We start from the raw sequence: 27,921 nt of genomic DNA on the forward strand, positions 1-27,921 counted from the left end.
GTTGTGAAGATTAGATGAATAATAGATGGGACGCTTTGCGTCCAGAACTGGGCTCAGGGATAGTGAAGGGGATTCCTCCTGTCTCTCAACCCTGAATGTCCGGGTAGCCAGCAGAAGCGAGTGCTCCACGCCCCACCCAGGCGCTCCGAGGCCATGGGGTTCATTCCGTCCACCCCCTGCCCCGGGCAGGCACCCAGGAAGTGAGAGGCGGAGCAGGAATGAGGCGGAACCTGTTGGGCCCGTCGCTACCCCGCCCCCCACCCTCATTCCCGTGTCCTGACAGGGACCCCCCCACGCTGCAGCCCCACCCCCGCTGCCCTGGACGCCTGGGTCCTGACCCGCGGGTGGCCGGAGGGAGGGGATGTCGGACGGAGACAGCGTCTCGGGAACATCCTGTGGACTGCTGGCTGGACAGACAGGAGGGTCAGCCCCTCCCAGGGCAGGGCAGACATCAGCTGGGGGCAGAGTAAACATGGCCCAGGGTAGCCAGACTGGGGGCGACGGGCAGAGGGGTGGCGGTGCAGGAATGTACACACACAGTCACCCCAGAGAGCCAGACCAGATGCACAAACCCCACTGAGAGACTGCCAGCCAGGGACACACAGGGTCAGATGTACATCTGGGCCAGAGGACCAGAAATGACTGACAGACACATTGACAACTGACTCCAAAGCAAGACAGAGGGGCTCAGGATGTAGGGATGTAGGGACAGTGTGTGTGTCCTGGTTTCTATTCTCAACACCTAAAAAAAATTTGACACACAGTATCAAACACACAAAGGCACCAACAGGTCAAAAACATACAGGCAGGGTATGCAGACATGGATAGATCAGCTCTGCACATGGACAGACAGATGCACCGTGAATTGTGCATCAGACCCGAGGGAAAACCCATGTATGTTGATAGGCTCAGAGAGAAGGTACCATCACTCAGCACAAGCACCCTGAGAGCCACACAAGAGATGTGCAGATACACACATGCCCTGTCAGGTCCTGACACCAGAGGATGCACATGCACACTTGATGCCCCAACTGCTGCAGAGACCCAGAGCCCAGAGAGACGAACACACACCTGTAGATAGGTGGACAGAGCTGTCACCTACATACCATGAGCCCTAGGCACCCACCACCAGCACCACCCCGCACACTGTGTGGTGGCCTTACAGACTTGCACATGCCAGTAACACTTGGGATCCACTGGCAGATTGGGCACAGGTGGGCAGACAGCTTGACACATTCACAGATGTGGTGTGGCCAGACTGTCTAACCCAGCACAGAGAGGCACGGATGGGTCACAGTTGGATTGTCATAAACACACAGGTACATAGACACCTTGTGGGCTAGCATACACACACACACACACACATACACACACACACACATATCAGCCACAAACCACACACATACACAGACTAGCTACAAACTACATACACATCAGCCAAGTATATACCTCTCTCACATGCGCGCACACACACACGCATACACACAGAGCAACCACAGAACACACAAAGCAGCCACAGACCTCTCTTCTCTGTCTCTCCATATCCCTTTCTCTCTCACACACACACAGACCAGCCACAGACCGCACGTACACACACACAGACCTCACACACACAAGCACAGTGGGCATGGATAGATTGTGAACTCCAAAACAACCTAATAGCCATGCCTACAGGCCAGCCGTGGGCAGGCCATTCCATGGTGCAGCGCGCACATTCGCCCACCTCCTGCCTTCCACACTCGGTAGGACAGAGCCCTACACAGGCAGGCCCCGCACCCCCGCAGGCCTGGGCCAGCCCACAGACACAAGCTCATGAAGCAGGCCTCACACACTCCCGCACGCCAACAGGCCAGCCACAGGCAGACTCCTAAGTTGCTCAGGCACACTCACCCCCCCACACTTTGCTGAGGCTCTGTGGGGCACTAGGCTGTGCCCCCCAGAGGTCCTGGCACTTCCTCTCCCCACACATCACCCCCACTTCCCTCCCTCCCTGCTGCTCTCCACTTCCCGGGGAGGCCCCTCAGCCTCAGACCCTGCTGGTGTGTGGATGCTTCCTCATTACATCTCCCATTACAGGGGGCACCTGGGATCTCAGTGATGCTCAGGCCCCCAAACTTCAGCAGCAGTGTGGGAAACTCCCCCTGTGCCCTACTGAGTCAGTGTGAAGTGAGACTGCTTCCAAGAAAACCCAGCAGCTTCCTCTCTGGGAGAGGGGGTGAGGGACCCCCAAAACCACAGGAGTTGGGGAGGAGTGGCTGACAGGCTAGGGGTTCCTGGGGAAGGGCCTCCGGGATCCATTCTCAGCTTCTTCTGGCCCAGCCGCCTGTCCACACCCAGGGGCAGGGACGCGGGAGGCTGGGTGCTATGACTTGTGGGTTCTCGTCCTAGCCTGCCCACTGGCTGACTCATGGGCAGCCCCCAGCCCAGTTTCCTGGTGAGGGCCCTGTTGGCGGCTGGTCAGTGGAGCCAGGGAGGAGGAGGGTCATCAAACTATTTATAAGAAGGAGAAGTCCCTCATGCCAAGACCAAAAGCCCCAGAGAGACCCGTGGGTGGGGGTGGGTGAACTTCCTCCTTACTCCGTCCCCCAGGCCCCAGGGATGTGGGGGAAGCCTGGGCAGGGACTGCTCAGCCAGGTGCTGGTCTGGAGCCCAGAGCCTGGGCAGTACCCAGCTGCCAATCTGGGTGCCCAGGCCAGGCGGGGGAGGGGGCTATCCTCACACCCTCCTCACCAGGCAGGCCTGGCGCCAGTGGGGCGGCGTGAGGGGGTGGTGCCCAGGCCACAAGGGTGAGACTGGCAGGGGCCTGGAACCGGCTGTACCAGCTTGGCTGGGCCCCCGCCCTCCCTTGCTGGCCCTTACCCCACCCCCTGCTCAAACACATGCAGAATGCATGGCTGGACCCCACTCCGACATGCTGGCTTCCCCACAAACCCCACTGTCCCCTCTTTCTGTGACCAGCTCCATTTCTCCTCCAAGTAAAGAAGACCTGGTGGGAAAGGACCTGCAGACCTTGGCATGCAGTTGGTACTGCATAAACGCCCATCCTGGTTGTGATTATCCACAATATAGTTGCTAGTGCTCCGCAGGCAGACAGCACTTCTAGCTATGGAACATAAGATGCGTCCCTTAATTTCCTGTACCTCAGTTTCTCATCTGTTAAATGGGGATACAAATAGCAAACATTTTGCTATATCGTTGGAAGCAGTCAGTGACTTACTTTATGAAAGCCACTTAGAACAGTGTCTGGCCCATGGTAAGAACCATTTTAAGTGTTAGCTATTAAAATAATAATTACTATTTCTTAGTCTGTCTACCTGTCTGAAATGTCTCCAAGTCTCACTGTCTGTCTGCATGACACCACCTCTGCTTCCATTTGTCTCTGTGGGCATCTCTCTCTGCCCTGACCCACTGTCCCCATATACCCACTCTTGCTTTTAGGTCCTTGTCCTCCCTCTTGGTCCTCTTTGGGACCTCCTGGCCTCTCTCCAGGACTTCCCTCTGGCATGGCTAGCCCCAGCTCTGGCCCACGAATGACTCATTGTGGCCTCCTGGCCAGTGCAACCTGCAGATTGGCTTCCCAACGTGCTGCCCTCTAGCCTGCCCTGCCCAGCCCCCCAATGCTGCCCGCTTCCCTGCGCTTCCCTGCGGGCCAGGCCAGATGTCAGCTGCAGTTATTAGCATGGGCAGGAGACACAGGCCTGGCAGCCTGCCCGCCAGACTCAGCGGCCTCTGGAATCTCCCTTGAGCCTGGGGCGGGGGAGGGGAGCCATTCAAGCGAGGGGAAGAGGGGAGGGGGCACTTCAGGGTCACAGGGACCCTCCCCAATGCCATGCCACAGCTCTACTGGACTTCCCCTGTCTTCTCATAGCTCAGTTTCTCTTTCATCTCTTTGATTTCTCTCCCCCACGCTTGGTGAGCTCTGAGCCTGCTCCATAAAGGCAATTTAGCCCTTGTCACTCAGTCTCTCTCTACCCTAAAGAAGCTTCCATCCTCCCACAAAACAGGCCCAGGAAGCCGAGAAAGAGGTAGAGATTTAGCCTCTCACCTCTTATTCTTGTGGGTTGAATTCTAACTGCTTGAAAGTCCCACCTTAAGTCTAACTAGAAGCCTATCCAAACCTCCACTCTGCCCTTGCTGAGGGAAGAGGCTGAGTTCTTTCATCTTCTCCCTTGGATTCTGGTGTCTTTTGACTGGTGGGAAGGAAGTCCTCAGATGAGGGAGACATTCTTGGGGCAGGAGAGAGCCTTCCTCTAGATATTCTGGATGGTTGAAGGGACCTCCTGAATAAAGTGGGCCCTGGCCCATCTGAAGGAGGGAGGGGTATCCAACCCCTAGGGGTATGGGAAAGAAGGGGCCCCGACCTCCTGGCAAAAGGGAAGGGCACCCTGCTTGAGGGAGGAGGCAGCGGCTGTGCCAGCCCGCCCAGGCGCCTGGGGCGCCTCGAGGCATCAACCCGCCCCTCCGCGCCCAGTCGGGCCGGGGGCGAAGTCCGACCCAGGCCCTGGGGCAGGCGGGGACCTGCCAGGCTGGGTCGGGCCGGGCCGGGCCTGGCAGCACGCAGTCCCAGAACGGCTGGGCGGGGCCGGGCCAGGCCGCCGTGGGGGCCCCGGGGGCGGCGGCCGGGGCTGGTCGGGACTAGCCGTCCGGGGGCCGGGCGCGCCCTGGGACCTGGCAGCTACCAGGGCTCCTGGCTCCTGGCTTGGGGCCCCAGGACAGCGCTGGTCACACCCCTTCCTATGCCCTAATATGGGTGTCGGGGAGAAACTCCGGGGGTCGCCCCGCCTTTAGTCCCGCCCGCCGACTCTGGCCTGTTGCCATGGCGACCAGGCCCGGCTGCAATCCCCTCCATAGCTCCAAATGGAACCGTCCCCACGCTGCCTGCCTTCGCGGTGGTCTACGGGAGCCGCGGGCGGAACCATTACTGAAGGGGGGAAAGGATGGTGACGCGAGGCCTCTCCGGCTGGGCTGCTTCTGCTCACCCAGGCCTCTACCGGGGTCGCATGCCCAGGTTCCTCTTGCCCAGAGCAGAATGCGGCCGGACCAAGGGCGGGGCACAAGGTCCCGTAGGATCTGAGTGACGGAGACTGGGCCGGGCTCCTTCCCCCGGGGCTGTTGCCACACTTCCTGCCTCGGCGCTCTTTCCCCAGCCTGTTTCTAAGGAAGGGAGTGGGGTTGGGCGACCGCACCCCGGCCGTCAGGCTGGGTCTAGGATCCAGGAGCTGACAGGGTGTCGGGCAAGCCCAGCGTCACTAGGGGAGGGCTTTGGGATGGGGGACAGAGTACACAGGTGCCAAAGAGTCACCCGTAAGGGAGAACTCCCTCCAGTCATGCAAGATGCAGCAGTACCCGTCGCCAGGATCCTCAAAGCCCCCTCCTCTGGCATGTCTAATTGGGAACCTTCTGTCATTGTCCACTTAGCTCCGAAGATGTGCCCTGACCCCTCTAACTGTATTTCACTAGGGCTGTGCAGATGATCACACCTTTGACAGACATGTCCTCCTCTTCTCTCCCACATATTTTTACATAGCTCATTGTTCCCCGGGACTCTCGCTCACTTTCTGCTACCTATATTCCCCTAATTCCTTCTCCTTCCTAGTTTTGCGGGAATCCTCAGACTCTTTCATGAACTCAAGAAACCCTACTCATGTGGGGCACGGTGGTGTGCGCCTGTAATCCAAGTGACTGGGGGAGGCTGAGGCAGGAGAATCTTGTTATAGGCCAGCCTCAGTATCTTAGTAAGACCCTGTCTCAACAAATAAATAAATAAGTAAATAGGGCTCGGGATATGGCTCAGTAGTTAAGTGCCCCTGGGTTTAATTGCTGGTACCCACACACACAAAGACGCACAGACACACACAGAGACACGCAGACACACACACAGAAAAGTGAAAAAAGAAAAGGAAAGGAAAGAAGATAAGAGAAAGAGAGAAAGAGAAAAAAGAAAGAAGGAAAGAAAGAGAAAGAAAAGCAAGCAAAGGAAGAAAAAAAAAAAAAAAGGAAGGAAGGAAGGAAGGATGGAAGAAGCCCATTACTTATTTCTTGCATAATGAATCTTGCAGCTTTGCCCCCTATGATCTCTCCCCTCTTCCTCCCGTGAATAATCCAGTTCCTCAGCCCCTTTGTGTCTGGGACCCCCAGTTAATTCCTGGGTCAGGTGTCTCCTCACCCCTCCCGATATACGCTGCTTAACCCACCCTTCCCTACTTTCTGGGGGAAGTGTATTTATTGTCCTTCAACCTCTCAGCTACTCCGGGTCCCTCAGACCTTTCGCGATCCATCCTGGGACACCCTCCCCCCCATCGGTCCTGGTGTACTCCGAGGGGAATCATCCACCTCCCCGCAAGTCCCTCCCCCTTGTGCCCCAGGTGCTCAACACCTCCTTCCACGCGTACCCCAGGGTCCCTCGAGCCCCTCCCCACTGCAACCCCGCCGAGCTACCCGGCCCGTGGCCGCTGTTTACAAGGACACGCGCTTCCTGACAGTGACGCGAGCCGCCTCCTCCCCTTCCCCACGCTCCAGGAGGGGGGCGCGGGGGCCCGGCTCTGGCGACGGCCAATGGGAACGCACTTCCGCAGCTGACAAGCGCGGTATAAAGGCTTGTGGCTCCGACTCAGCGGCTGGGACCTTGAGCGCGGCCAGGCAGCTTCGGAGCCAGCAGGGATCAGGGAGCTGGGGGAAGCAAAGCCGAGAATTCCAGCGCGCCAGAGAGGGTGAGAGGGGCTCGGGGAGCAGGACAGAGCTTTCGCTCAAGGCTGCCAGCTGGCTGCCCCTGGCCGGTGCCGGCCCCTCAGGACGCGCGACCAGACACCCAGTCCCGCCACTGCCGCGCACAGCTCGGCACCCGCCGGAGCGAGGCCCGGGGCGGCCCCGCAGGGACCCTCCCCAGACCGCCTGGGCCGCCCGGATGTGCACTAAAATGGAACAGCCTTTCTACCACGACGACTCATACGCAGCGGCGGGATACGGTCGGGCCCCTGGCGGCCTCTCTCTACACGACTACAAACTCCTGAAACCCAGCCTAGCGCTCAATCTGGCGGACCCCTACAGGGGTCTCAAAGCGCCCGGGGCACGGGGCCCCGGCCCGGAGGGCAGTGGTGCGGGCAGCTACTTTTCCGGTCAGGGCTCCGACAACAGCGCATCTCTGAAGCTCGCCTCCTCGGAGCTGGAGCGCCTGATCGTCCCCAACAGCAACGGCGTGATCACGACGACGCCCACACCCCCGGGACAGTACTTTTACCCCCGCGGGGGTGGCAGCGGCGGAGGTGCTGGGGGCTCAGGGGGCGGCGTCACCGAAGAGCAGGAGGGTTTCGCCGACGGCTTTGTCAAAGCCCTGGACGACCTGCACAAGATGAACCACGTGACGCCTCCCAACGTGTCTCTGGGCGCCAGCGGGGGCCCACCGGCCGGGCCCGGGGGCGTCTATGCTGGCCCGGAGCCACCTCCTGTCTACACCAACCTCAGCAGCTACTCCCCGGCCTCCGCATCCTCCGCAGGCGCCGGGGCCACAGTCGGGACTGGGAGCTCATACCCGACGGCCACCATCAGCTACCTCCCACACGCACCGCCCTTTGCGGGTGGCCATCCCGCGCAGCTGGGCTTGGGTCGCGGCGCCTCCACCTTCAAGGAGGAACCGCAGACCGTGCCGGAGGCGCGCAGCCGCGACGCCACGCCACCAGTGTCCCCCATCAACATGGAAGACCAGGAGCGCATCAAAGTGGAGCGCAAGCGGCTGCGGAACCGGCTGGCGGCCACCAAGTGCCGGAAGCGGAAGCTGGAGCGCATCGCGCGCCTAGAGGACAAGGTGAAGACACTCAAGGCCGAGAATGCTGGCCTGTCGAGTACTGCCGGCCTCCTCCGGGAGCAAGTAGCTCAGCTCAAACAGAAGGTCATGACCCATGTCAGCAATGGCTGCCAGCTGCTGCTTGGGGTCAAGGGACACGCCTTCTGAGCGCATCCCCCACCCGCGAATGGACACCCCCCAGCCTGGACGGCTGGGTGCACGCCTCCCACTGGGGGCGAGGGGGCAGGCGGTGGGCACCCGCCCTGAGGCCTGGGATGCCGCAAACCACACTGGACTCCGGCCCGCCAGCTTTGCGCCCAGTCCTTTCACCTCGACGTTTACAAGACCCCTTCCACGTTTTTTTTTTGTTTGTTCGGTTTTTTTTTTTTTTTTGTATTTTTTTTCTGTTGGAAACAGACTCGATTCATATTGAATATAATATATTTGTGTATTTAACAGGGAGGGGAGGGAGGGGGCGATTGCGGCGGAGCTGGCCCCGCCGCCCGGTACTCAAGCCTGCGGGGACACTAGGGAGGGGACCCCCGCCCCCTGCACTCCCCCTCTGCACCGTACTGTGGAAAAGAAACACGCACTTGATCTCTAAAGAGTTTATTTTAAGATGTTTGTGTATGTGTGTGTTGTTCTTTTTATTGAATCTATTTAAGTAAAAAAAAAAAAAAAAGGTTCTTTATTAATTTCTGTTGTCTTTATTTTCCCCAAGCCTGGTGGGTGGAGGGAGGAGGGTACTGGGCTATCCGCACCCCATTGCTGATTGTGGCTCGCTCCTGTGTGTATCCCCCTTTAGTCCAAGCTAGATCTACGGTCCCAGCGTGTGTGTCCAAGCCTCTCTGGGTCCCCTGATCTCCGGAGTTGGAAGGTACCGGTGCTGGACTGCCGAAAAGCACAGCACCGAGGGGGCAAGTTGCTCCCGGCGAGGTGCGCAGGCGCGGCCCCGCCCAGCCGCGCGCACCGGGGCTTTCCCCGCTGACGCAGCGGAAGCCCTGCCCATATATGGGCCGATTCTGCCCAGTGACGCTACCGCGGTCTCTGGGCAGATTCCGGGAATCCCCTCCCCCGCTCTGCCCGGCAGGGCCGCGGCGCCGGGAAGGGGGCCGGGATTTTCCCGGGCGGGCTGCTGCCTGGGCCCGGAAAACCCCAGGCCTGGGTCCAGAGCGCCCGCGGTGGGCGGGCTGCTCTCTCCTGGACTCCGGGAGCCACCCCCGAGCCTCCCTCAACTGGCTGGCGCCTGGGCCCCGCCGCGCCCACGCCCCCTGTCTGATCTGACCCGGGCGAAGGATTGCTGCTGCCTCTGCGTGGTTGCCGACGCCGTCCTCCACAACCCCCGCCAGGAAGGGCGGCGCCCGCCTGCCAGTTTCCCCTCCCGGGTGCCAGGCCCAGAGCGGGGCGACTGCCAGGTCCGGTCCTGCCAGGGCAGGGCGGCTGCTTGGGCTTCTGGGCGCCACCACCGCCCTCGTGCCATGCCCCCTCTCCCACACCTGGGGCAAGAGAGGAGGTGGGAACAGCTGGAGTGCCCCGGTAGGGTCTGGCTGACCTGGAAGCTAAAAGCCCCCAGAGCAGAGGAGAAACCAGGTCATCGAGGTGGGACTGGCAGAACAGACACTTTCATTAATCCATTTATAAATACTGGACTAGGGGATGTAGCTCAGTGGTAGAGCTCTGGCATAGGAATGAGAGAAGCCCTGGGTTCCATTCCCACCACCAAAAAAAAAAAAAAAAAAAGTAGAAAACCTCCAAGGTTGATCCTGAACACTGCCTGGGTAGCAGTATTTATAGAGGATTTATAGGTTAAGTGAACATTAGCCTTGTTCTTTGGAAGGAAATGGAGGCTCAGAGTGACAAAGCCACTAGCTTAAACACATGCATCATCAAAACTGCACCCCCTGGGAACACTGCCTTGCTTCTAATGTCTCCTCCTAGCCTAGTCCTCACCCTCCTACAGCAGGGGTACGCCAAGAGCCCTTCCTTGGGACAGGGCGTGGAACTCAGGCTCCCACAGCTGGTTCTGCTCTCAGGATCAGGTTCCCACCCTCTTCCCCCATAAGACTGGATGTAACAGGGATCCTTCCAGAGCCAGGGGACCATCCTAGTAACTATTAACTGGGCCTTGAACTTCACATACTTTTAACTTGCATAGTCATCTGAAGTGGTAATCTTCCTTCCCAGTGAAGATCACAACTGTTAAATGGCCTTGGAACCCAGAATAGCCGATGGCAAGATGTAGGTGCTCAAATGCATGGCCAGGTTTCAGCATGTAGGGTCTCCTGGGACCTGTCCCTTCCAAGGGGCACAGAGCATCCCCCAACCTTTGGAAACTTCTCAGGCAAGGAGAGAGTAAGCAGTGTATGAAGTAAGGCTGCCACCTTGTGGTAAAAATGAGTAAACACAGGGTTGGTTTTCCAGGACGCAGGTGCCTGATCCAATAAAACACACCAACACGGAATCATATGTGTTCCTAACACTTTATTGGTGACCTATAGACCTGTACCCAGTTGTATAGAAGGGGGTCACTATTCATCACATCCCATGTCGGGGATGAGAAAGTGGAAAGCCTTGGTCTGGTTTTCCAGCCCTCCCGCATATTACAGAGTTTGGAAGGGACAGGTCCTGCCTATCTTGGGTCAGCACAGAGCACCCAGGTAGGGGCATAGATGGAATCCAAGGACACAAGCTCACTGCCTGTTGGTCAGCCTAGTTGTGCTTGGAAAAATATTCCTTGCTGTCATCCACGTTAGGCTTGATTGTGTCACTGCCAGGCTTCCAGCCAGCGGGACAGACTGTGGAAAGACACAGGGATGCACACATGAGACTTAAGCCCCACAATCAAGCTCAGGACCAACAGAGGCCAAGCCAGAGCCTGGATTGCAGAAGACAAAGCTAGAACGAAGTGGTCCAGGTCCAAAAATGTGCATATTAAGAGAAACCCTCTCAAGTTCAGCTGTAGTAAATTCTAGCTGACATTTTCCTGTTCTAGACTTCATCCACTCCTCCCTCAGCTCTAATGGTCTTGGAGAACCTGTGGTTGGGTTGTCTCTTCCACATAAGAAGGTACTCTGAGCAGGCTGGGTGCGACTCATCCTTGTGTAGCATGTGCAAGGCCCTAGCTTCCGTCCCTAGCACCACAATGAAAAAAGGATACTGATCTTTGATACAAAGAATATTATTCAAGCCTGACTTGGGACATGTCTTCTCAAGTAACTTTTAAAGATGTCTATCACCTCCTCCCAGCTGCCCATTTTTTGTTTTGTTTTGTTTTTTTGTTTGTTTGGTACCAGGGATTGAACCACCAAGGGGTGCTTAACCACTGAGCCACATCCCCAGCCCTATTTTGTCTTTTATTTAGAGACAGGGTCTCACTGAGTTGCTCAGTGCCTCGCTTTTGCTGAGGCTGGCTTTGAATTCACGATCCTCCTGCTTCAGCCTCCCAAGTTAGTAGGATTACAGGTGTGCACCACTGCACCCGGCTGCCCACTCTTTCTATTTTTCTTTTAACCAGGGATTGAATCCAGGGGCAGTTAACCACTGAGCCATTTTATATTTTCTTTAGAGACAGGGTCTCACTCAATTGATTAGGACCTCACTAAGTTGTTGAGTCTGGCCTTCAACTTGTGATCCTCCGACCTCAGCCTCCTGAACCCCTGGGATCACAGGTGTTTGTCTAGCTGCCCGCTCTTCTATTAGAGCATTTCACCTGATCCCACCCACCTCCAGGATAGAAACTTCCTGCAGACAAGGCCCTGAGCTGAATTTTCTTCAGGGCCCTAATATCCATTCCACACAGGTGCTAGGGCAGGCGTGAGTGTGCACATGATTGAGAGAGGGGCTAAGGTCATACCCACGTGTGTACATGAATATGCGTATCTACTCACCTTCCCCGTGCTCATCTGTGTACTGGAAAGCCTGGACCAGACGCAAAGCCTCATCCACAGAGCGCCCCACAGGTAAATCATTGACAGTGATCTGGCGGAGGACTCCCTTGCTATCAATGATGAAGAGGCCCCTGAAGACATGACGGTTCACAGTCAGGAGCTGGGCGCTCCCACTTCCAGGGCCAGGGAAGGGAACACCATCCCACGGCCAGTCACAGTGGCCTGGTTGTCCTGGGGAAGGGGCTCCCAGAATTGGGCCGTGCGTCCCCTCCATACCTGTAGGCGATGCCCTCATCACTTTTCAGCACACCATAATTATTGGACAAGCTTCTGGTCACATCAGCAAGCAGGGGGATGTTCAGGGGGCCCAAGCCTCCCTCCTTCCGGGGGGTGTTGATCCTGGAGATAGGGGAGATGGGGTTGGGACCTCATTATGCCTGACAAAGCAGGGTCCTCACCCTGTGAGCCTGGGAGTGATAAAGGCTGGAGAGGGAGTGCTGGAAACAAGAGATAAGGGGCCTTAGAGCAGGCCCTGGCAGCCCCACCCACCCCACCCTGGAGGTGTGGGGGCTGTGTCCAGCAGCCGGGAAAAGAATCCTACAGCGACAACTTCATGTCCAGCCAAGTGGCTTCACATGGCCAGTGGAGTAGCAGTAGAGAGCTAATCTTAGAGTCCCCACCCTCCTCTAGGTCTGTGTCCTGGGGCCCAGCCCTTCACGTGGTGAACTGGAGTTTCCACCTTCATGAAATAGGACAATGCAGCCTGTCTCCTGAGAACTAAGGGAGATAAAGCATCTGCAACTGCATGCACCCTGCCTCTAGCTGCCAAATGCTAATTACTGTCATCATCCTTAAGGACTTGGGAGTCATTATTTCCATTATTTTCAAGATGAGAAAAGGGAGGCCACAGGCTTGGCTCTGCAGTGTGAGCTGAGCTGCGTCCTCCCTCCCTGGTGCCAGCTCCTACCAAGCCAAGTGGGTGAACTGCGAGTCCACAGAGACGCCCAGCACCTCGCAACCCAGCTTGCGGAAGTCCTCGGCATGCTCGCTGAAAGCGATGATCTCCGTGGGGCACACAAAAGTGAAGTCCAGTGGGTAGAAAAAGAGGACCACGTACTTCCCTGGGGTCGAGGGAAAGAGGAGAAATTAGGACCAAGCCTCTCCGATCCGTGGGCCCCGCCCGCACCTGGACCCCCTCCAGGCCGTCTCACCTCTGTAGTCAGAAAGCTTGACCTCTTTGAAGGCACCATCCACCACCGCGGTGGCTGTGAAGTCAGGGGCGGGCTTTCCGATGTGCGCGTTGCCAGAGGCCATGACTGAAAGCCAAGACCCCCGCCCGATCAGTGCACCAGGGAAGACCCTTTGTCCTCTCTTTCCAAGGTCGCGCTGCGTGCTGGGCCCAGTTACTGAGGCGAGCAGCGGAAGCCGCGGCACTCTTACTCACCTTCCCTGGTACGGTTCTACAAGGCCGGAGGCTGCCGGAGACCCGCCCCCCTAACCAGAATAAAATGGCAGGGCCACCGTCCCTAGGCCCCACTAGAGAGTCCGCCTGAGTGCGGAGGTGCAAGCCCTCAGGCCAGAGGAGATGGCGAAGCCCCCTGACTCAGAGTGTGGGGAGCCCGGCTCTCAGGGCTGTACTCCAAGGCTTTGGCCTCAGTTTCCCTCGCAAGGACAAAGGCGGCCACTATGGCGGATAGAAAACAAAGGCGGCCAGCAGTGAGGTCCTGATAGGCCAGAACTGCACGAAGAGGGCTCACCCCCATTCAGATGCACACCAACGTCCATACCTGCGTGGGCAAGAGACGGACACGCGGAAGAACAGATGCACCGACTCGAGTTCTCAATGCCAAGTGTGCCCCGGGCCGCGGAGTCTTTTATGCACCGCCCGATCCATGACGCGCAGGGCTGGGGCGGGGCTGGCGAGCCGAGCGGTCGGGTCCACTGCACCCGCAAGGGAGGGGGAGCGGAGCGGCAGGGTCCCTGCGCCTGCGCGCGGTGAAGGGGGCAGTTCAGCGGCCCGCCGCCACCAGTGCTCTGGCCCGCGGGTTAGTGCGGGAGCCGCAAACTAGGCGCGTGGCTGGGTCCGGAGCGCGCTGGGGACGGTTGGCGTCCGGCATGGCCTGGAGCCAGCCGGCGCTGCTGCTGTCGCCTCTGATGCTCCTGGTGCTGACGAGACCTGTCCAACTCTCCCCCGACTATCACTACTTCGGCGAGAAGGGCGAAGGTGACACCTGGGAGCTGCTTCGACAACAGCATCAAAAGGGTAACCGCAGGCGGCGGGTATGACAATGCTGATGGCGCCCCATGGTCCTACTTCTCCAGTTGGCTGCAAACAGACCCTCCTCCATGGCTTCCAAATCTCTGCCCACCTCAGCACTGCCAGCGTCCACTGGGGCTGGTTACTTTTCTCCGAGGCCCATTTTTCTCATTTGTAAATTGAAATAAGCACTACCTATGGGCAGTTCACAGGAAGGCAGGGCCTGGGTAGGCAATAAACACCAACACAGACACATCATAAAGTCATGGACAGGTGCTAGGAGGGGTGAAGAAGAGGGCTGTCCGTTTGGGAATACAGCCAGGATGACAAAGGAAAAACCCCAGATGCAAAGATTTGGGGAGAGAGTGCCTCAGGCAGAGGGAACAGCAAGTGACAAGGCTAAAAGGCTATTGGAGGAAAGGAAAGAGAGAATGTGATGTGGCAGAGACCTGGAGAGGCAGAGCGTGAGCCTCCCGCTCTGGGAGCCTGGGAGTTGGGATGAAGCCTGCTTCATAGCGGCACAGAGAAAACCAGTAAAGACTGTTGTAGGGACTTAGTTCAGTGGCAGAAGACAAGTCTAGCGCGCCAAAAAAGTGCTGTAAAGAACATCTTAATAAGTGGTAGTGGGGGGCGTAGCTCAATGGTAGAGCCTTTGTCTACCGCACCCAAGACTCTTCGTTAGATCCTCAGCACTCCACCGCCCCCCAAAAAAGTTATAGCTTCTTTTTTTTAGTGTGTGTGTGTCGGGGTGAACTGGGGATTGAACCCAGGGGTGCTTTACCATTGAGCAACATCTACAGCACCTTTTATATTTTATTTTGGGACAGGGTCTTGCTAAATTGCTTAGGGCTTAGCTGCATTGCTGAGGCTGGCCTCAGACTTGCAATTTTCCTCTCAGCCTTCTGAATGGCTGGAATTGTTGGCATGTTCCACCGCCCGGCTATTTATAGTTTCTTTCAAAGTGATCATAATTATTTTGGTTCTTCATCAGGGGCTTTAAGTACCTTCATTATGTCAATTATGTCATTTAACTTACCACCTGTTAGCCCTGCTGGTAAGGTGGCATTGTGTCTGTTGGATAGGCCCACGATAAAGCCCCTGAGGACAGGAGTCAACTTTGAATGGCAGGCACCAAGGGTGTCCACACTCCCACTGGGTAAACTGGCACAGATTAAAGATGTCAGTTTGCAGACACTCTGGACTCACCAGATGTGTGACCATGGAAGGGTGACTTTCTAGGTCTTCATTTCCCCATATGAGACTAATGGGAAAAATAAAGGGCATACGGGCAGAGCCTGGCAAACTGCTTAGCAAATATGAGCTTCTGTTTGTTAGTATAATAATCTTTGTGCCTTCCTGGAGGCACCCCTACCTGAGTCTTCATCTCTATCTCTAGTCTCGGAGGATTCGCTCCTGGGCCCCTGGGGAAAGTGGCACTGTTTCTGCAACCTGGGCAAACAAGAACGCAGCCGCGAGGTGCTGGGCACAGCTCCGGATCCTGTGTTCATGGACCGAGAGGACCTGGTCCAGGTGAGGCCCTGCAGGCAAAGGGATTGTCCATCCTGCAAGCCGATCGACTGCAACTGGAGGCCTTGAACCCAGGTGAGAGACTGGAGTAGAGGAGGCAGGCTGGGACGGGGCCACTGTCCAAGCCATGGATCCCAACAGAGGGGAGGGGAGGGAAAGAGGTGCTTGTAGAGGGTAAGAGGCTAGTAAGAGGAAGGGAAACTGGGGCTCTAAATCTGAGGCTTGAGACCCGTGGGGGAGGGGTGAACTGAGTCAAGATGTTGAAAGCCCTGGGTGGTGTGACTGGAGGGACAGGGGAGAGGGAGGCAGGAGGACCCTGATGGAGGGGCATGGCTCTGCTGAGGCGCAGGAACCCACAGAGTCCAGGGGATGGGGGAGAGGTGCGGTAGGAGTTGCAGAGGGGCCCGGGAGGCGAGAGAAGAAAGCGGGGTGGGTGGGGGTAGGGAACTTGAGACCCTAAGCAGGAATCTGCTGAGGTGTGGATTTCCATTAGGGGTAGGGGAGGCTTGGCCATAATTAGAGAGAGTAGGAGGCAGAGATCCTGAAGGCAGGGAGAATACAAGTTAACCACTGAAAGAGGGAGTTTAGGGACTACGACTTGGAAGGTCTGACCGAGGAAAAACGGGAATACCTAATGCAAGGTTCTTAGAGTGTGTATACAGGGAGGAACCAGTAGTACAAGGGCCTGAATTCCAGGCAAAGGACCAGGACCCAGTAGTGCGGAGATCAACGTACTGGAAGTGATAGTTGGCCTTCTTTGCCCCGAAAAGGAGTCAACTGTGCTGCGCCTGTTTCCTCTTTACTCTTTTTTTCTCAGCAGCCTCCGCGGGTAGAGCCCGAGAGACCCCGGGGCGGAGCTTGGAAAGTGACCCTGTGCAAAGCTCGCCCTCCGTTGCCTCCCGTGAGGACTACAATTCCCAGGGGGCAGCACGGCAGCGGCGTCGGCGACGGCTGCGTAAACGTCCTCGCCGGCGGGAACGACGGGGGCGCGTCCTGCGCTCTGATTGGTCAGGATCGAGCGCCGCTGTGGAGTCCACGGAAATCGCGCGCCAAAGTCTGCGCCTGCTGCACTCCTTCCTGCAGCTGGCGGTGGCTGCTGAGGCGGTATGGATCTCAGCGAGTTGGAGAAAGACAATACAGGCCGCTGTCGCCTGAGCTCGCCAGTGCCCGCGGTGTGTCGCAAGGAGTCCTGCGTTCTCGGCGTTGATGAAGCGGGTCGGGGCCCTGTGCTTGGTGCGTCCCTAGGGCCAGGGAAGGGAAGGGGCGTAGTAAGGGACTTAGGAGTTTTTCTGGAAACAGAGTCGGAATTGCATCCGACCTGGGGAAGGGTGAGTTATAGTGCGATAACCATGCATCGGTGATGGCACTGAAAAAGCAGTGATGATGGGAGAGGGCTGGCGGCTTACACGGACTCACTAGTTGGACCCCTGTTCCCGGAAACCTGACATTTCTCCTCCCCAGGCCCCATGGTCTACGCCATCTGTTATTGCCCCTTGTCCCGCCTGGCAGATCTGGAGGCTATGAAAGTGGCAGGTGAGCCTGAAATGCATGTCTGGGCATGGGGTTCCTGGGCATGTGCACGGTGAGCAGGTGAGAAATCTAGGGGAAGAGCAGGGACGGGGAGAAACAGCTGCCCCCCTTTTCTCTAACTCTCCTCCCAGACTCAAAGACCATGTCGGAGAGCGAGCGGGACAGGCTCTTTGCCAAAATGGAGGAGAATGGGGACTTTGTGGGCTGGGCTCTGGACGTGCTATCTCCAAACCTCATCTCCACCAGCATGCTTGGGAGGTGAGGGGTGACCCAGAGGGGCTGGGGTGGAGGGGTAGGCCAGCATGGGCTGGCTGGGCCCTGTGGCTGGAATGGGTTAACTGAGCTGTGCCCACCACCGCAGGGTCAAATACAACCTGAACACCCTGTCCCATGATACAGCTGCTGGACTAATACAGTATGCATTGGATCAGGGTGTGAGAGTCACCCAGGTGAGCTAACTGTTGAGTTGCCTCTGTTTGATCATTTTTGGATAAAATGGAGATTAAAAAGTACAGTGTGGCCTGGGGCTGAAGCTCACTGGTAGAGTATGTACTTAGTATGTGCAAGGCCTTGAGTTCAATCCCCAACACGCAAAAACAAAAATAAAAAGATTATAATTGCTTAAAGAAAAAAAACAGTGGACACAGATTGGACATCAGATCCTCAGGAGTACCTTAGGTACATTCGGTGCTCTGTTGAATTCACACTCCTGATCCTGCCCTAAGTTTGTGCTCCATTCCCATCTAATCCACAACCCTGTTCCAAAGGTCCAAAACAAATTCCACATCTGTCCACCTTCCCACAGCCTCTATCCTAGCCCAAGATACACTCTGCAACCTGGAAATCTGCCCAGTTTCCTCCCTGATTCCCCCACTTTCAGCCCCCTCCCCTTCAATCTGTTCCCCACACAGCAGACGGTTGTCTTTGTGAAATGTAAATCATGACATTTAATTTTATGATCACAGTGGAAATTAGATCAGGAAAATTCAGTCAAGTAGGAGAGAATGAGATGAAATGATCAGAGAAAAACATAAGTCAGCATTGCATCAATTGCTCTGAGTCAAAGAATGAGAGGCTTTGTGAGAATTGCCAGGGGAAATAAATCTGACACAGGAAATGTAGCAGGCAGACCTTGAGGAGGAGGTGGCTGAGGCCCCAACCCTGAATGGAGATCTGGTGGGTGATGCTATTCTGGAGGAGACAGATAGGAGCCCTGCCTTTGAGCTTCCAAGGCTTAATCTGGTGAGACAGATGGTCAGCTGGTACACAAAGAAATAAAGGTGATTTCTGAAAATTAATTGCCATGGAGGCACCACTTGCCCCCGTCAGCTCCTTGACCTCACTTCTATGTTCCAGCCATGGGGCCTTCATTCAGTTGTTCAGCAACATCCACATGGTTCAACCTCAGGGCCATTGCACTGGCCCTTCCCTTTTCCTGGAACACTTTTCCTAGATCTCCACATGGTTTATTTCCTCATTTCCTTCAAGCCTTTATTCAAATGTCACCACTTTAAATCTTCCTTGTCACTATTTAAAATTATAACTCCTTTTATCTCTTTCCTGTTGTGTGCTTATCCTGGTTGTTGTCTCTGATCTCACCAAGATTTTCACTCCATAAAGGCAGGGGTTTTGTCTAGTGTGTTTGCTGCCATGTCTTTACTACCTACAATAGCATCTGGCATGCACTAGGTGCTTAATAATGTGCCATGGCTGCAGCCTGATCAGGCAAAGCCTCTTTTTTGTCTGTGTTTGTGTGAGGGGGTGCTGAGGATGGAACCCAGGTCCTCAGGCATGCCAGGCAAGCACTCTACCACTGAACCACACTTATAGCACCAATAATACATTTTACATGTAATAAAAAACAAGCTCAGCCTGGGAATGGCTCAGTGGAGAGCATCTGCCTGGCATGTGTTAGGCCCTGGGTTCCATCCCAGCTCCATGAGAAAAAAGAAAAGAAAATGATTCTGAGAATTGAAGATAGCAAGTACAATGCTGAGAGGTGGTTCTTCCAGTTGTTCATTGAATGAGAATGTTTCTGTCGCCATGGTAGGTGTTCGTGGATACAGTGGGGCTGCCAGAGAAGTACCAGGACCGGTTGCAGCAGTGCTTTCCTGGAATTGATGTGACAGTCAAGGCCAAAGCAGATGCCCTCTACCCTGTGGTCAGCGCTGCCAGCATCTGTGCCAAGGTCAGTCCCCCCCACTGCTCATTGCTGACTTCCAGCATCTCTCTGGGCAGGGGCGAACCATGGCTCCCATGGGGGACGGAGAGTCCATGTCCCTGTCCTGCCTGCAGGTGGCTCGAGACCAGGCAGTGAAGAACTGGCAGTTTGTGGAGGACCTGGAAGACCCGGATGCTGATTATGGCTCAGGCTACCCTAATGGTGAGCAGGCGGCAGTCAGGCCTGCTCTGCAGCTGCCCTGAGAACCTGACTGTGGTAGAGCGTTGACAGAGCTAGGCTGTGCACACTTCTGAGGGTTTCTGAGTTGTTCTGCTCACCCCACTCCACAGCAGAAGAGGCTGAACCCCAGGCACGAGTACTGTCTGATCATGACCACATGGCCAGTGAGTGGTAGCTGAATTCTAGCTCATAGGCTCTCTCTTCTCCTTCTTCATTTTGCTGTCTCTGGAGCCCCCAAAGAGTGAGGGACTGAGTCAGGTGTGGTGACTCACACCTATAATCCTAGCGGTTTAGGAGACTGAAGCAGGAGGATCTAAGTTCAAAGCCAACTTCAGCAACTTAGTGAGTCCCTAAGCAACTTTGCAAGACCCTGTCTCAAAATAAAAAAGGGATGCTGGGGATGTGACTAGTGTTAAGTACCCCGGGTTCAATCCCCAGTACCCCCACCACCAAAAAAAAAAAAAAAAAATGAGGGTCTGAGACTGAAGGTGGGCACATGTCTGCTTGTTAAGGACAAGGAGGCAGGAATGGGGATGGGATTAGTTCTGTGGCCTGAGCTCCCATCTGTGGCTTTTTCTCCACCATGAGGCTCAGTGTTCTCATCTACACGATGGAAACAGTCTCCTTCACACTTCGTGCACACACCCAAGTGCAGATTTGAAGAATGAGCGGTGGGGGGCTGGGTGTGGCTCAGTGGTAGAGCGCTTGCCTGGCATCCACAGGCAGAGCTTTCCTCCCTGGCAGTGAAAAGGAAAAGATAAAGTAGTTGGTAGTTGGGTTCAAGGAATTCTCCAGTCCTTTTGAAGCTGGGAGTTTCAAAGGTTAGGTGGGGAGCAGAGCTGCTCAGGTGTTTAGAACTCACCGTACCTGGTACCTGGTACTTGCCGTGCAGGGCTGAGCCCTGGGGGGTACAGCAGTAAGACAAACAAGGACCTCTGACCTCTCAAGTCCCCACTGAGCTCACTGTGGGGAGAATGGGCATTACCCCAGTGTCCGCAGATGCTGGACTCACAGTTGTTATACTTGGGGGTCAGGGGGCTGTCTCTTAGTCTTCTCAAGCTGCATCTTGAGCGTGGCTCAGCCAGGCACAGAGTGGGAGAGATCTGCCTGTGCCAAGGGCCTGAGGCACAGAGTGCCTCAGGTACTCAGGAGGAAGTCAAAGATGGGTGGACCAGGAGCGTGGGTGTTACCTTGAGACTTGGGCCTGCTGTCATTGCCCGTCCCACCCCAGATCCCAAGACAAAAGCATGGTTGAAGAAACACGTGGAACCTGTGTTCGGCTTCCCCCAGTTTGTCCGATTCAGTTGGTGCACAGCCCAGACCATCCTGGAGAAGGAGGCAGAAGATGTTCTGTGGTGGGTGAGCTGTGTGCTATGGGGGGGCAGGTGGCAGGGCCAGTTCCCATGCAGAAGTGGTCATTGTCACTCCTCTCTCCCACAGGGAGGACTCCCCAACACAGGACCGGGAAGGGCCTGAGAGGATCACATCCTACTTCAGCAAAGGCCCCCGTGCCCGCCCCCACGTCCCCCACCGATACTTCCAGGAGCGAGGCCTGGAACCAGCCACCACCCTGTAGGAAGAGCCTGCCTTCCTCCCCAGGCCTGCCTCCCCTCACCACCACGTGGATTAAAGTTGTTGAAGGACAAGCTAGTGGAGGGCTTGTACTTTGGGCCAGAGGTGGTGTGGAAGTGCCCTCAGCAGCCGGATGCAGCTGCTGCCTTTCGAAACCTAAACAAAATGGGTAGTATTGGACTGATTTGATTTTTAAAATACAGCCCTGCCCTGGGACTGGGGGTAATTTAGGGGTAGAGAGCTCGCCCCACATATGCCCTGGGTTTGAGTACCAGAAAAAAAGTCCCGTGCTGCATAAAGGTGTTTGTGTCCAGATGGACTGCACGTACAGTGGCTGTCCCGAGTACCACAGTGAAGCCGAGAAATTCCTCTCACCTGGTGTCATCTGACATGCGAACACAGTACATTCCTCAGCCGTGTGTGGTGCTATTGGAGTAAACAAGTGGACTGTGCTACGAAGGGAAAATAAACAGCACAAACTGGGCACAGCAGCGCATGCCTGCAAATAATCCCAGTGATTTGGAAGGCAGGAGGATCGCAAATTGGAGGCCAGCATCAGTGATTTAGTGAGACCCTGTCTCAAAAAATAAAAAGGGCTGGGGATTTAGCTCAGTTGTTTGAGTGCCTGCCTTGCAAGCACAAGGCCCTGGGTTCAATCCCCAGTACCACAAAAATAAATAAATAAAAATAAAAAGGGCTGAGGGTGAGCTCAGCAGTAAAGCACCCTGGATTCTGTCCCCAGCGCCAGAAAATGTATGGCTTAGCCAGGTGCACCTCATCTGGGGTCCCAGCTACTCAAGAGGTGGAGGCAGGAGGATTCCACATTCAAGGCCAGCCTGAGCAACAGCAAGACTCTTGTCTCAAAAAGTAAAAAGGAGGCCATGCAGGGCCAGGCAGCATGCCTAAAGGTACAGTGGTAGACCTGGGTATGAGGCCAGGGGGGTACAGTCAAGGTCATTCCCAGCAGTCTCTGTAGTTGTTGTGTCTTGGCTCCATAATCAGCATTCTCTCCCCTCTCTCCTAGTTCCAGCACCTAATTTTTGCTTTGGAGGGAGCTGCCCCTTGCCCATTTCCAGTTCATGTGGTTCAGTTGGAACTAAACCCCATCATCAGGCACCAGCCCATAACCCAATTAGGCTAATGGCGCACAGCATACCCTGAGCAGTGATTGGTTTGGTAATGGCCTCATAAGTTTGGGTCCATGACAGCCAGCTCTGAACATTCCTGCCAATTTTAGAGAAATTAGCATGTTGAACCACAGAATCATGGAGTTGCTGGTCTACCTTTGCTACTGTGAAGACATCCTGTCCAGAGGATAGCAAGAAAAGGATTTCTAACATTTAAGCACCCAGATATTACTCTTCCTGAAGCCTACCAATGTTTTGGTACTGGGGGTTGAACCCAGGGGCGCTATACCACTGAGCTACATTCCCAGTCCTTTTGAGACCAAGTCTCACCAAGTTGTTCAGGCTGCCCTCCGGAGTTGCTGGGGTTGCGGGTGTGCACCCCTGCATCTGGCACCACTGTTTCATCTTGAAAGCACTTTGAACTGGTTTGGTTTCAGCTGAAAGGGGCCTGCTTGCTACTCCCCCAGTAGGGCACTTCTCTTTTTATGTGACTCTGTCTTCCCTGAGGACAGGGAATCGGCCTGAAATATCTGTATCACCTGGCACACAGTAGGGTTCCAGTAACCTGGCTCTGGTGAACAACTGAAAGGAACATTGCCCACCGCCCCCATTTTTTTTTTTTTTTTTTTTTTTTAAAGCAGGTAGGAAAATGGACTCTCTTGGGGCCTGTGGAAAGAAGGAGGATTAAGAGTGATATTTAGGGCTGGGGTTGTGGCTCAGTAGAGCACTCAGCATGTGTGAGGCACTAGGTTCGATTCTTAGCACTGCATATAAATAAAGGTCCATTAACAACTAAAAAAAAATTTAAGAGCAATGTTTGCTGCCGGACACAGTGGTGCATGCCTGTCACTCCAGCAGCTGGGGAGGCTGAGGCAGGAGGATTGAGAGTTCAAAGCCAGCCTCAGCGATTTAGCAAGGCCCTAAGCAACTTAGTGAGACTCTTGTCTCAAAATATTAAAGGGCTGGGATGTTGCTCAGTGGTTAGGCGCCCCGGGTTCAATCCCTGGGGCAGAGTGGGGGAAGAGGAGTGTTCACAGCAGAAATCCTGACCCTGGATCTTTGCCTTAGGAGCTGGGATATAGAGGAGGGTCCTCTGTATAGGAGGAAGGAAGGGGAAACTTGCCAGTGTTGGGCCTGCTTGCTCAGAAGGGAAGTCTGTGAAGTGGATTTTGGTTCATAACTGTCAATGTACATCTTGGCAGGCCTGGCGTCACACAGTGGAGGGCACGCCTCTTTCCTTCCTCAGTTCCTCATGCTCTCCCACGTCCAGCCATGACACCTGGGTATTCTGAGTTGTCACCACACTCCAGGATATAGGCTGGCAGTCAGTCTAGTCCTAAGGATTAGAGTTTAGACACATGCCCGATGTGGTGATGCACACCTGTAATCCCAGTGGCTTGAGAGGCTGAAGGAGGAGGACAGTGAGTTGGAAGCTAGCCTCAGCATCTTAGTGAGGCCCTCAGCAACTCAGCGAGACCCTGTTTCTACATAAAATACAAAAGAGGGCTGGGATTGTGGCTTGGTGGTTATGTGCCCCGAGGTTCAATCCCCATACCAAAAAAGTTAGACCTGCAACTTTCTGGCAATTCTCTATTTCCCCAAGAAGGACCCATACCACGTGCTCTAGCTAGAGACTTTATTCGGGAAGGAGAGGGAAAAATTAGTTGGAAGTTGGGTCGTTCTGTTACTCAAATAACCGGGAGGGGGGCCGTCTCAGAGCCCCAGGGTAGGAGGGACGGGACTCTGGGTATTAGAAGGCAGAGGGGCCTGTGCTTAGGGAAGGGCGCCCGCTAGGGGCCGCTGCCGCTTCCACTGCCACTCCCGCTGCCCCCGGCGTCCAGGACCGAGGTGCGAGGGCGGCGGGAGCTCCGGGAGATAGTTTCCCGGGCCCATCGTCCTGATCTAGGACGCGGCAATAATGAGGTGGAGAGGTTGAGGCAATGGCGGGAGCCAGGAGCTGCCACCGGCAGGACGTGACCCAGAAGCGAGCGACAAAGGTCCTTTCCGTCAGCGAAAGTCTAGGAAGAAAGTGGCGTCGGCGCTTGGGGAGTAGTCCGGATCCGCTGGGGGCGGTGTGGTCAGAGGCGTGACTTTGGGGGAGGACGGTATGGACGTTTTTTGGAGGGTGTGGTACGAGTGGGGACTTTGGAGTGGGTTAGTGGCGGGACTGCTGGCAGGTGCAGAGTCTGGGCCCGTGGGAGACCAGGGGAACATTCCAGTGGGGAGGGGAGACTGAAAAGGGGGTAGGGTGGGGGGCAGGGTCCTTGCGCATGCCAGTCCGGACTGCAGGGTCTGGGCACTTAAGATAGGACCGCAGCCTCCCTCGGCCTCTCGCTCACCTGCCCGTAGGTGCGGCAGCTAGCCTCGCAGCCTCTCTTTTTTGAGGACCACAGCCAAGTCCGGCCACAAGTGATATCAGCTTCGCAGGTGGCGAACCTGCAGGCCATGTGTGCAGAGAAGGTGGGTCAGGACTTCGCAGCCGTTTCCCAGCACCCTTCCCCATCCATGCGCCTCGCTCAGATCCAGGCCCTGCCTCTCTGGACCACGCCCCTAAAGCCCCATCCCTACTAACTGCCTTCCTTCTCTCCTTCCTTCCTTCCCTTATTTATTTATTTATTTATTAGACCTCCTTTATTTACTAGCTGTACTGGGAATTGAACCCAGGGTCTTGGAATTTCCAAGCAGGCTCTCTTCCACTGAGCTACATCCCAACCCGCCTCGCTCTAGTTTATCAGCTTTTTGTACACAGACCCAGGGCGATCTTACAACTGCCCTCATTTCTGCTGACCTCAGACCCTCTAGTTTCCACCCTTTAAAGTTTCCTTTTCAATCAACCGCCCCTAAAAAACTCCGGGTCCATCAGAGGGCACGCCCCATAGTGTCATCTTAAAAGCCCGGGAAGCCGCAGGCTTAGCTTCTTTCTGCCTGACTCTAAACACTAGGCCTCATCCCGTAGACTTTGGTTCTGTTGGAGGCCGGTCACACCTCTCCAAACCCAAGGTCCACCAGGCCATATACCCGACCCTTTATACCGCCCAAACAATAGGCCACGCCCCTAGTGCCCCGCCTCTCGTACCAGTTCTGGCAGAGCTCCTGGCAGAGCGGCTGCGCCTGGCGTACCCCCAACAGCAGCAGGCGGAAGCGATTGCGGAGCGCGCGTTGGAGGTGTCCCAGGAAGGATTCGCATCTGGACATTGCGAGAAGCAGGCCTGGTTGGGTCAGGATCCGCGGGGCGGAAGAGGGGTGGGATCAGGCCCTAGACCCGGGCATCTGGGGCAAAGTTCACGAGAAAACGCTAGAGGGCGCGGTACTCACCCTGGGCTGGGAGTCCCGCAGCGCTGTGCAAAGATCCCAGGGCCTGATGCCTCTGGTGTGTCCATCTCTGAGGGACAACAAGGTTCTGGCAACAGGGACGCCTGTGAGCCAGGGTCTTGGATCATCAGGTAAGGTTGGGGAACTGAGGCCTGAAGGTCCCCTAAGCAAAGACCACGATTGCATCATTTCTCCAAAACATCAAATTTAAGTAAAGATACTTCTCTTGGGATGCAAGTGCAGCTTCAAGTAGAAATAATCATATATCACTTACAGTAATCAGTTTATTATTTGCCATGTGCCTGAAATGATACAAATGCTCACATGCTTAACCTTCACAGTACCTCTATAAGGTAGGTCTGTAGGTCTGTTACCCACCCCCAACCCTTGTTTAGTGGTCCATGTGAAGCCCAGAGGTTAAGGGACTTGCTCAGAGTCACATGAGCTGGCAGATTTGGGATTTAAACCCAGGCAGTCTAGCATCCAGAGTCTGTTCTCTTAACCACCATTCTTGTTCACTAACACTGGTTACCCACCCTCATGGTCACCCTATGCCCCTCTCATAAGAAAATTCTGGCATTGCCCTGGTGGAGTGGGGGCTCCTGTGTGTTGGGAATTAGGCATGGTCCGACGTACTCACCTGCCAATTGCAGTTGGCCTGTGCCCAGATTTGCTGCAAGCCCAAAGTGTCCCTGGGACCTAGCTTGGAATTGGTGGCTCCCTCCACAGGCCCCTAATATGATCCATGCCAGGGCCAGTTGCAGGGTGCAAGTCAAGTCGTTGGGCCGGATGTGGCTCCTGCAGGCCATGTCCACCTGAGAGAAGAGTCAACTGGGGTAAGGAGTGAGTCTCGCCATGACTTTCTAGGAGCTCAGAGTGGCACCCTCAGATGCACACCCAGGAAGCAGTGCCAGGGGGGATGGGCAATGATCAAGGACCCTCAAATACCAAGGGACTGGTGGGGGTCAGGTTTGGTCTTTGACCCAGAAGCTCCTCCCATCAGACCCATACCCTTTCCTTCCCTTCAGTTCCAGGTGCCACCTGCCCACCAGCTTAAATCTGTCCAGCATATATCCCATCCTGTCCTCCCTTAATCACCCCTCTTTCCTCAAACCCAAGAGGACCACCCTAGTCCTTCCAGTCCCCTCCTGTCCAGTAATTCTTCCCTTTCTTCTGTTCGGCCTCCTCCCTCCCTTCCGCTGGCCCCTCTCACGGTCACCTTCTCTCGGCTCACAATCAGCTTAGGTGCTGCTGCCCATGGCCGGGTCTTTGGCACCAAGCTTATCTGTGGCAAGGCTGGGGTTCTGCCGCTAGGGTCCCAAAACTCCAGCACAGGGTAAGCTTAGGGTATGTGGATACAAGTCTAATCCCTTTCTGTCTCCCTGTCCCCCTGCCCCTCACCTGTTAGCAGCAGGACTGGGGTCTAGGGGTTGCTGAGACACCTCAGGATCAAGTCCAGAAACCAGTGGCGGCGGAAAGGGGCGTGGTTTGACACAGGGGCCGGACCTCCCACAGCCCCGCCCCCACTCTCACTGAAAGCCCTGGGCTGGGGCTAGTGTATGTATGTGCTCATGTGCTACCCTTATGTAGAGTTTGTGACATAAGCTCTGTATCTATATGTTTGGGGCAGTCTCCGTGTGCGTGAGAGACAGTCGAGAGTGTTTGTGTTGACTGGGTGTTAAGTGCATCTATAAGTCTCATTTGTGTATATGTGTGTGGGTGTGCTTTTGTGTATTTTGTGGTTGAGTGTGTGTGTGTGCTCAGAATCTGGGTAAGGAGGTTTGTATATGTCCCCAAGTCAAGCTTGTGCAGTTGAGGATAAGTGTCACAGCAAATGTGGGAGAAAGGATGTAGAGGGGTGTACAGGGAGGTGTCCTTGGGGAAGTGTTGTGTGGTAAATGAGTGAAGAAAAAGGTTGCTGACCATGAACCCTGGACATACATGAACAAGAGAATGTTGTCATACTGAACAAAGTCTGTGTCTGTATCTGAAGATACGTGTGTGTGCTCCTGCATGCTCCTGCAGTTTCTGTAAGTGTGTATTCCTTGGGAACATTCTCTCAATTCATTAATATACTCACTTATTTCGGTGGTGCTGGAGATGAACCCAGGGTGACCTACCACTGAGCTCCATCCCTAACACTTTCTTTTTTCAGTGCTGAGAACTGAACTTAGGCCCTCACACAGGCTAGGCAAGTGCTCTACTGCTGAGCTACATTACCAGCCCTTAAACTGTTAAAAAATTGGGACAGGGTCTTGTTATGTTGCTGAGATTGATCTTCAATGTCTCAGTCTCCTGAGTACCTAGGACTGCAGGCATGCTCCATTGCACCCAGTGACAAACACTTATTGAAGACTTACTGTGTGCTAGGTCCTGGGGATGCAGCAGTGAGCAGAAAATGAAAATCTCCACCTTCATAGACCTGATATCTTAGTGGGAGAGTTAGACAGGGGAAATAGCCCTGCAACATGTGTGTGTGTGTGTGTGTGTGTGTGTGTGTGTGTGTGTGTGTGTCAGGAAGATAATGC

At 55.3% G+C, this 27,921-nt stretch overlaps 5 protein-coding genes across 7 annotated transcripts; 3 read left to right on the forward strand and 2 right to left on the reverse strand.

Annotated features, from left to right (window-relative positions):
• The first annotated feature begins 6,608 nt into the window (after positions 1-6,608).
• JUNB (JunB proto-oncogene, AP-1 transcription factor subunit) lies at positions 6,609-10,495 on the forward strand. The gene has a single exon (XM_079115760.1). It carries the CDS (start codon positions 6,905-6,907, stop codon positions 7,946-7,948), a length of 1,044 nt encoding a protein of 347 aa, XP_078971886.1. The 5' UTR covers positions 6,609-6,904; the 3' UTR covers positions 7,949-10,495.
• On the reverse strand, positions 8,210-13,592 carry PRDX2 (peroxiredoxin 2). The gene is made up of 6 exons (XM_079115763.1): positions 13,455-13,592; positions 12,879-12,983; positions 12,635-12,788; positions 11,944-12,066; positions 11,668-11,798; positions 8,210-10,575 (listed from the first exon to the last, which is right to left on the reverse strand). Exons 2-6 carry the CDS (start codon positions 12,979-12,981, stop codon positions 10,490-10,492), a joined length of 597 nt encoding a protein of 198 aa, XP_078971889.1. The 5' UTR covers positions 12,982-12,983; positions 13,455-13,592; the 3' UTR covers positions 8,210-10,489.
• A 109-nt stretch (positions 13,593-13,701) lies between these two features.
• THSD8 (thrombospondin type 1 domain containing 8) lies at positions 13,702-16,403 on the forward strand. Of its 2 annotated transcripts, none has more exons than XM_079115764.1 (3): positions 13,702-13,930; positions 15,321-15,526; positions 16,272-16,403. In XM_079115764.1, exons 1-2 carry the CDS (start codon positions 13,783-13,785, stop codon positions 15,518-15,520), a joined length of 348 nt encoding a protein of 115 aa, XP_078971890.1. In that variant the 5' UTR covers positions 13,702-13,782; the 3' UTR covers positions 15,521-15,526; positions 16,272-16,403. The 2 variants fall into 2 exon arrangements, with proteins under 2 accessions (XP_078971890.1, XP_078971891.1); XM_079115765.1 differs by having other exon boundaries at positions 16,269-16,396.
• A 20-nt stretch (positions 16,404-16,423) lies between these two features.
• On the forward strand, positions 16,424-21,028 carry RNASEH2A (ribonuclease H2 subunit A). Of its 2 annotated transcripts, none has more exons than XM_079115761.1 (8): positions 16,424-16,684; positions 16,913-16,984; positions 17,113-17,239; positions 17,343-17,430; positions 19,032-19,169; positions 19,277-19,364; positions 20,614-20,737; positions 20,823-21,028. In XM_079115761.1, the coding sequence occupies exons 1-8, from the start codon at positions 16,558-16,560 to the stop codon at positions 20,956-20,958; spliced, it is 900 nt and encodes a 299-aa protein (XP_078971887.1). In that variant the 5' UTR covers positions 16,424-16,557; the 3' UTR covers positions 20,959-21,028. The 2 variants fall into 2 exon arrangements, with proteins under 2 accessions (XP_078971887.1, XP_078971888.1); XM_079115762.1 differs by having other exon boundaries at positions 20,673-20,737.
• A 2,746-nt stretch (positions 21,029-23,774) lies between these two features.
• RTBDN (retbindin) lies at positions 23,775-26,426 on the reverse strand. The gene is made up of 5 exons (XM_079115016.1): positions 26,034-26,426; positions 25,397-25,556; positions 25,158-25,268; positions 24,421-24,517; positions 23,775-24,099 (listed from the first exon to the last, which is right to left on the reverse strand). Exons 1-5 carry the CDS (start codon positions 26,200-26,202, stop codon positions 23,872-23,874), a joined length of 765 nt encoding a protein of 254 aa, XP_078971142.1. The 5' UTR covers positions 26,203-26,426; the 3' UTR covers positions 23,775-23,871.
• Positions 26,427-27,921: the final 1,495 nt, after the last annotated feature.

The sequence above is a fragment of the Sciurus vulgaris genome (assembly GCF_902686455.1).
Source record: "Sciurus vulgaris genome assembly, chromosome: 16".
Taxonomy (NCBI): Eukaryota; Metazoa; Chordata; class Mammalia; order Rodentia; family Sciuridae; genus Sciurus; species Sciurus vulgaris.

Bases quoted from the DNA above. Each gene is read 5' to 3' on its own strand.
- JUNB (XM_079115760.1), top strand. From the start codon at position 6,905: ATGTGCACTAAAATGGAACAGCCTTTCTACCACGACGACTCATACGCA.
- PRDX2 (XM_079115763.1), bottom strand. From the start codon at position 12,981: ATGGCCTCTGGCAACGCGCACATCGGAAAGCCCGCCCCTGACTTCACA. The intron at 11,799-11,943 runs GTATGGAGGGGA...TCATGTCTTCAG, and splicing joins GATGAGGGCATCGCCTACAG to GGGCCTCTTCATCATTGATA. The intron at 10,576-11,667 runs GTGAGTAGATAC...GTCTTTCCACAG, and splicing joins CACAGATGAGCACGGGGAAG to TCTGTCCCGCTGGCTGGAAG.
- THSD8 (XM_079115764.1), top strand. From the start codon at position 13,783: ATGGCCTGGAGCCAGCCGGCGCTGCTGCTGTCGCCTCTGATGCTCCTG. The intron at 13,931-15,320 runs GTAACCGCAGGC...CTCTATCTCTAG, and splicing joins TCGACAACAGCATCAAAAGG to TCTCGGAGGATTCGCTCCTG.
- RNASEH2A (XM_079115761.1), top strand. From the start codon at position 16,558: ATGGATCTCAGCGAGTTGGAGAAAGACAATACAGGCCGCTGTCGCCTG. The intron at 16,985-17,112 runs GTGAGCCTGAAA...CTCTCCTCCCAG, and splicing joins GGAGGCTATGAAAGTGGCAG to ACTCAAAGACCATGTCGGAG. The intron at 17,431-19,031 runs GTGAGCTAACTG...TCGCCATGGTAG, and splicing joins AGGGTGTGAGAGTCACCCAG to GTGTTCGTGGATACAGTGGG.
- RTBDN (XM_079115016.1), bottom strand. From the start codon at position 26,202: ATGGCCTGCAGGAGCCACATCCGGCCCAACGACTTGACTTGCACCCTG. The intron at 24,518-25,157 runs GTACGAGAGGCG...CATGGCCTGCAG, and splicing joins CAGGAGCTCTGCCAGAACTG to GTTCGCCACCTGCGAAGCTG. The intron at 24,100-24,420 runs GTGAGCGAGAGG...CTTTCTTCCTAG, and splicing joins GCTGCCGCACCTACGGGCAG to ACTTTCGCTGACGGAAAGGA.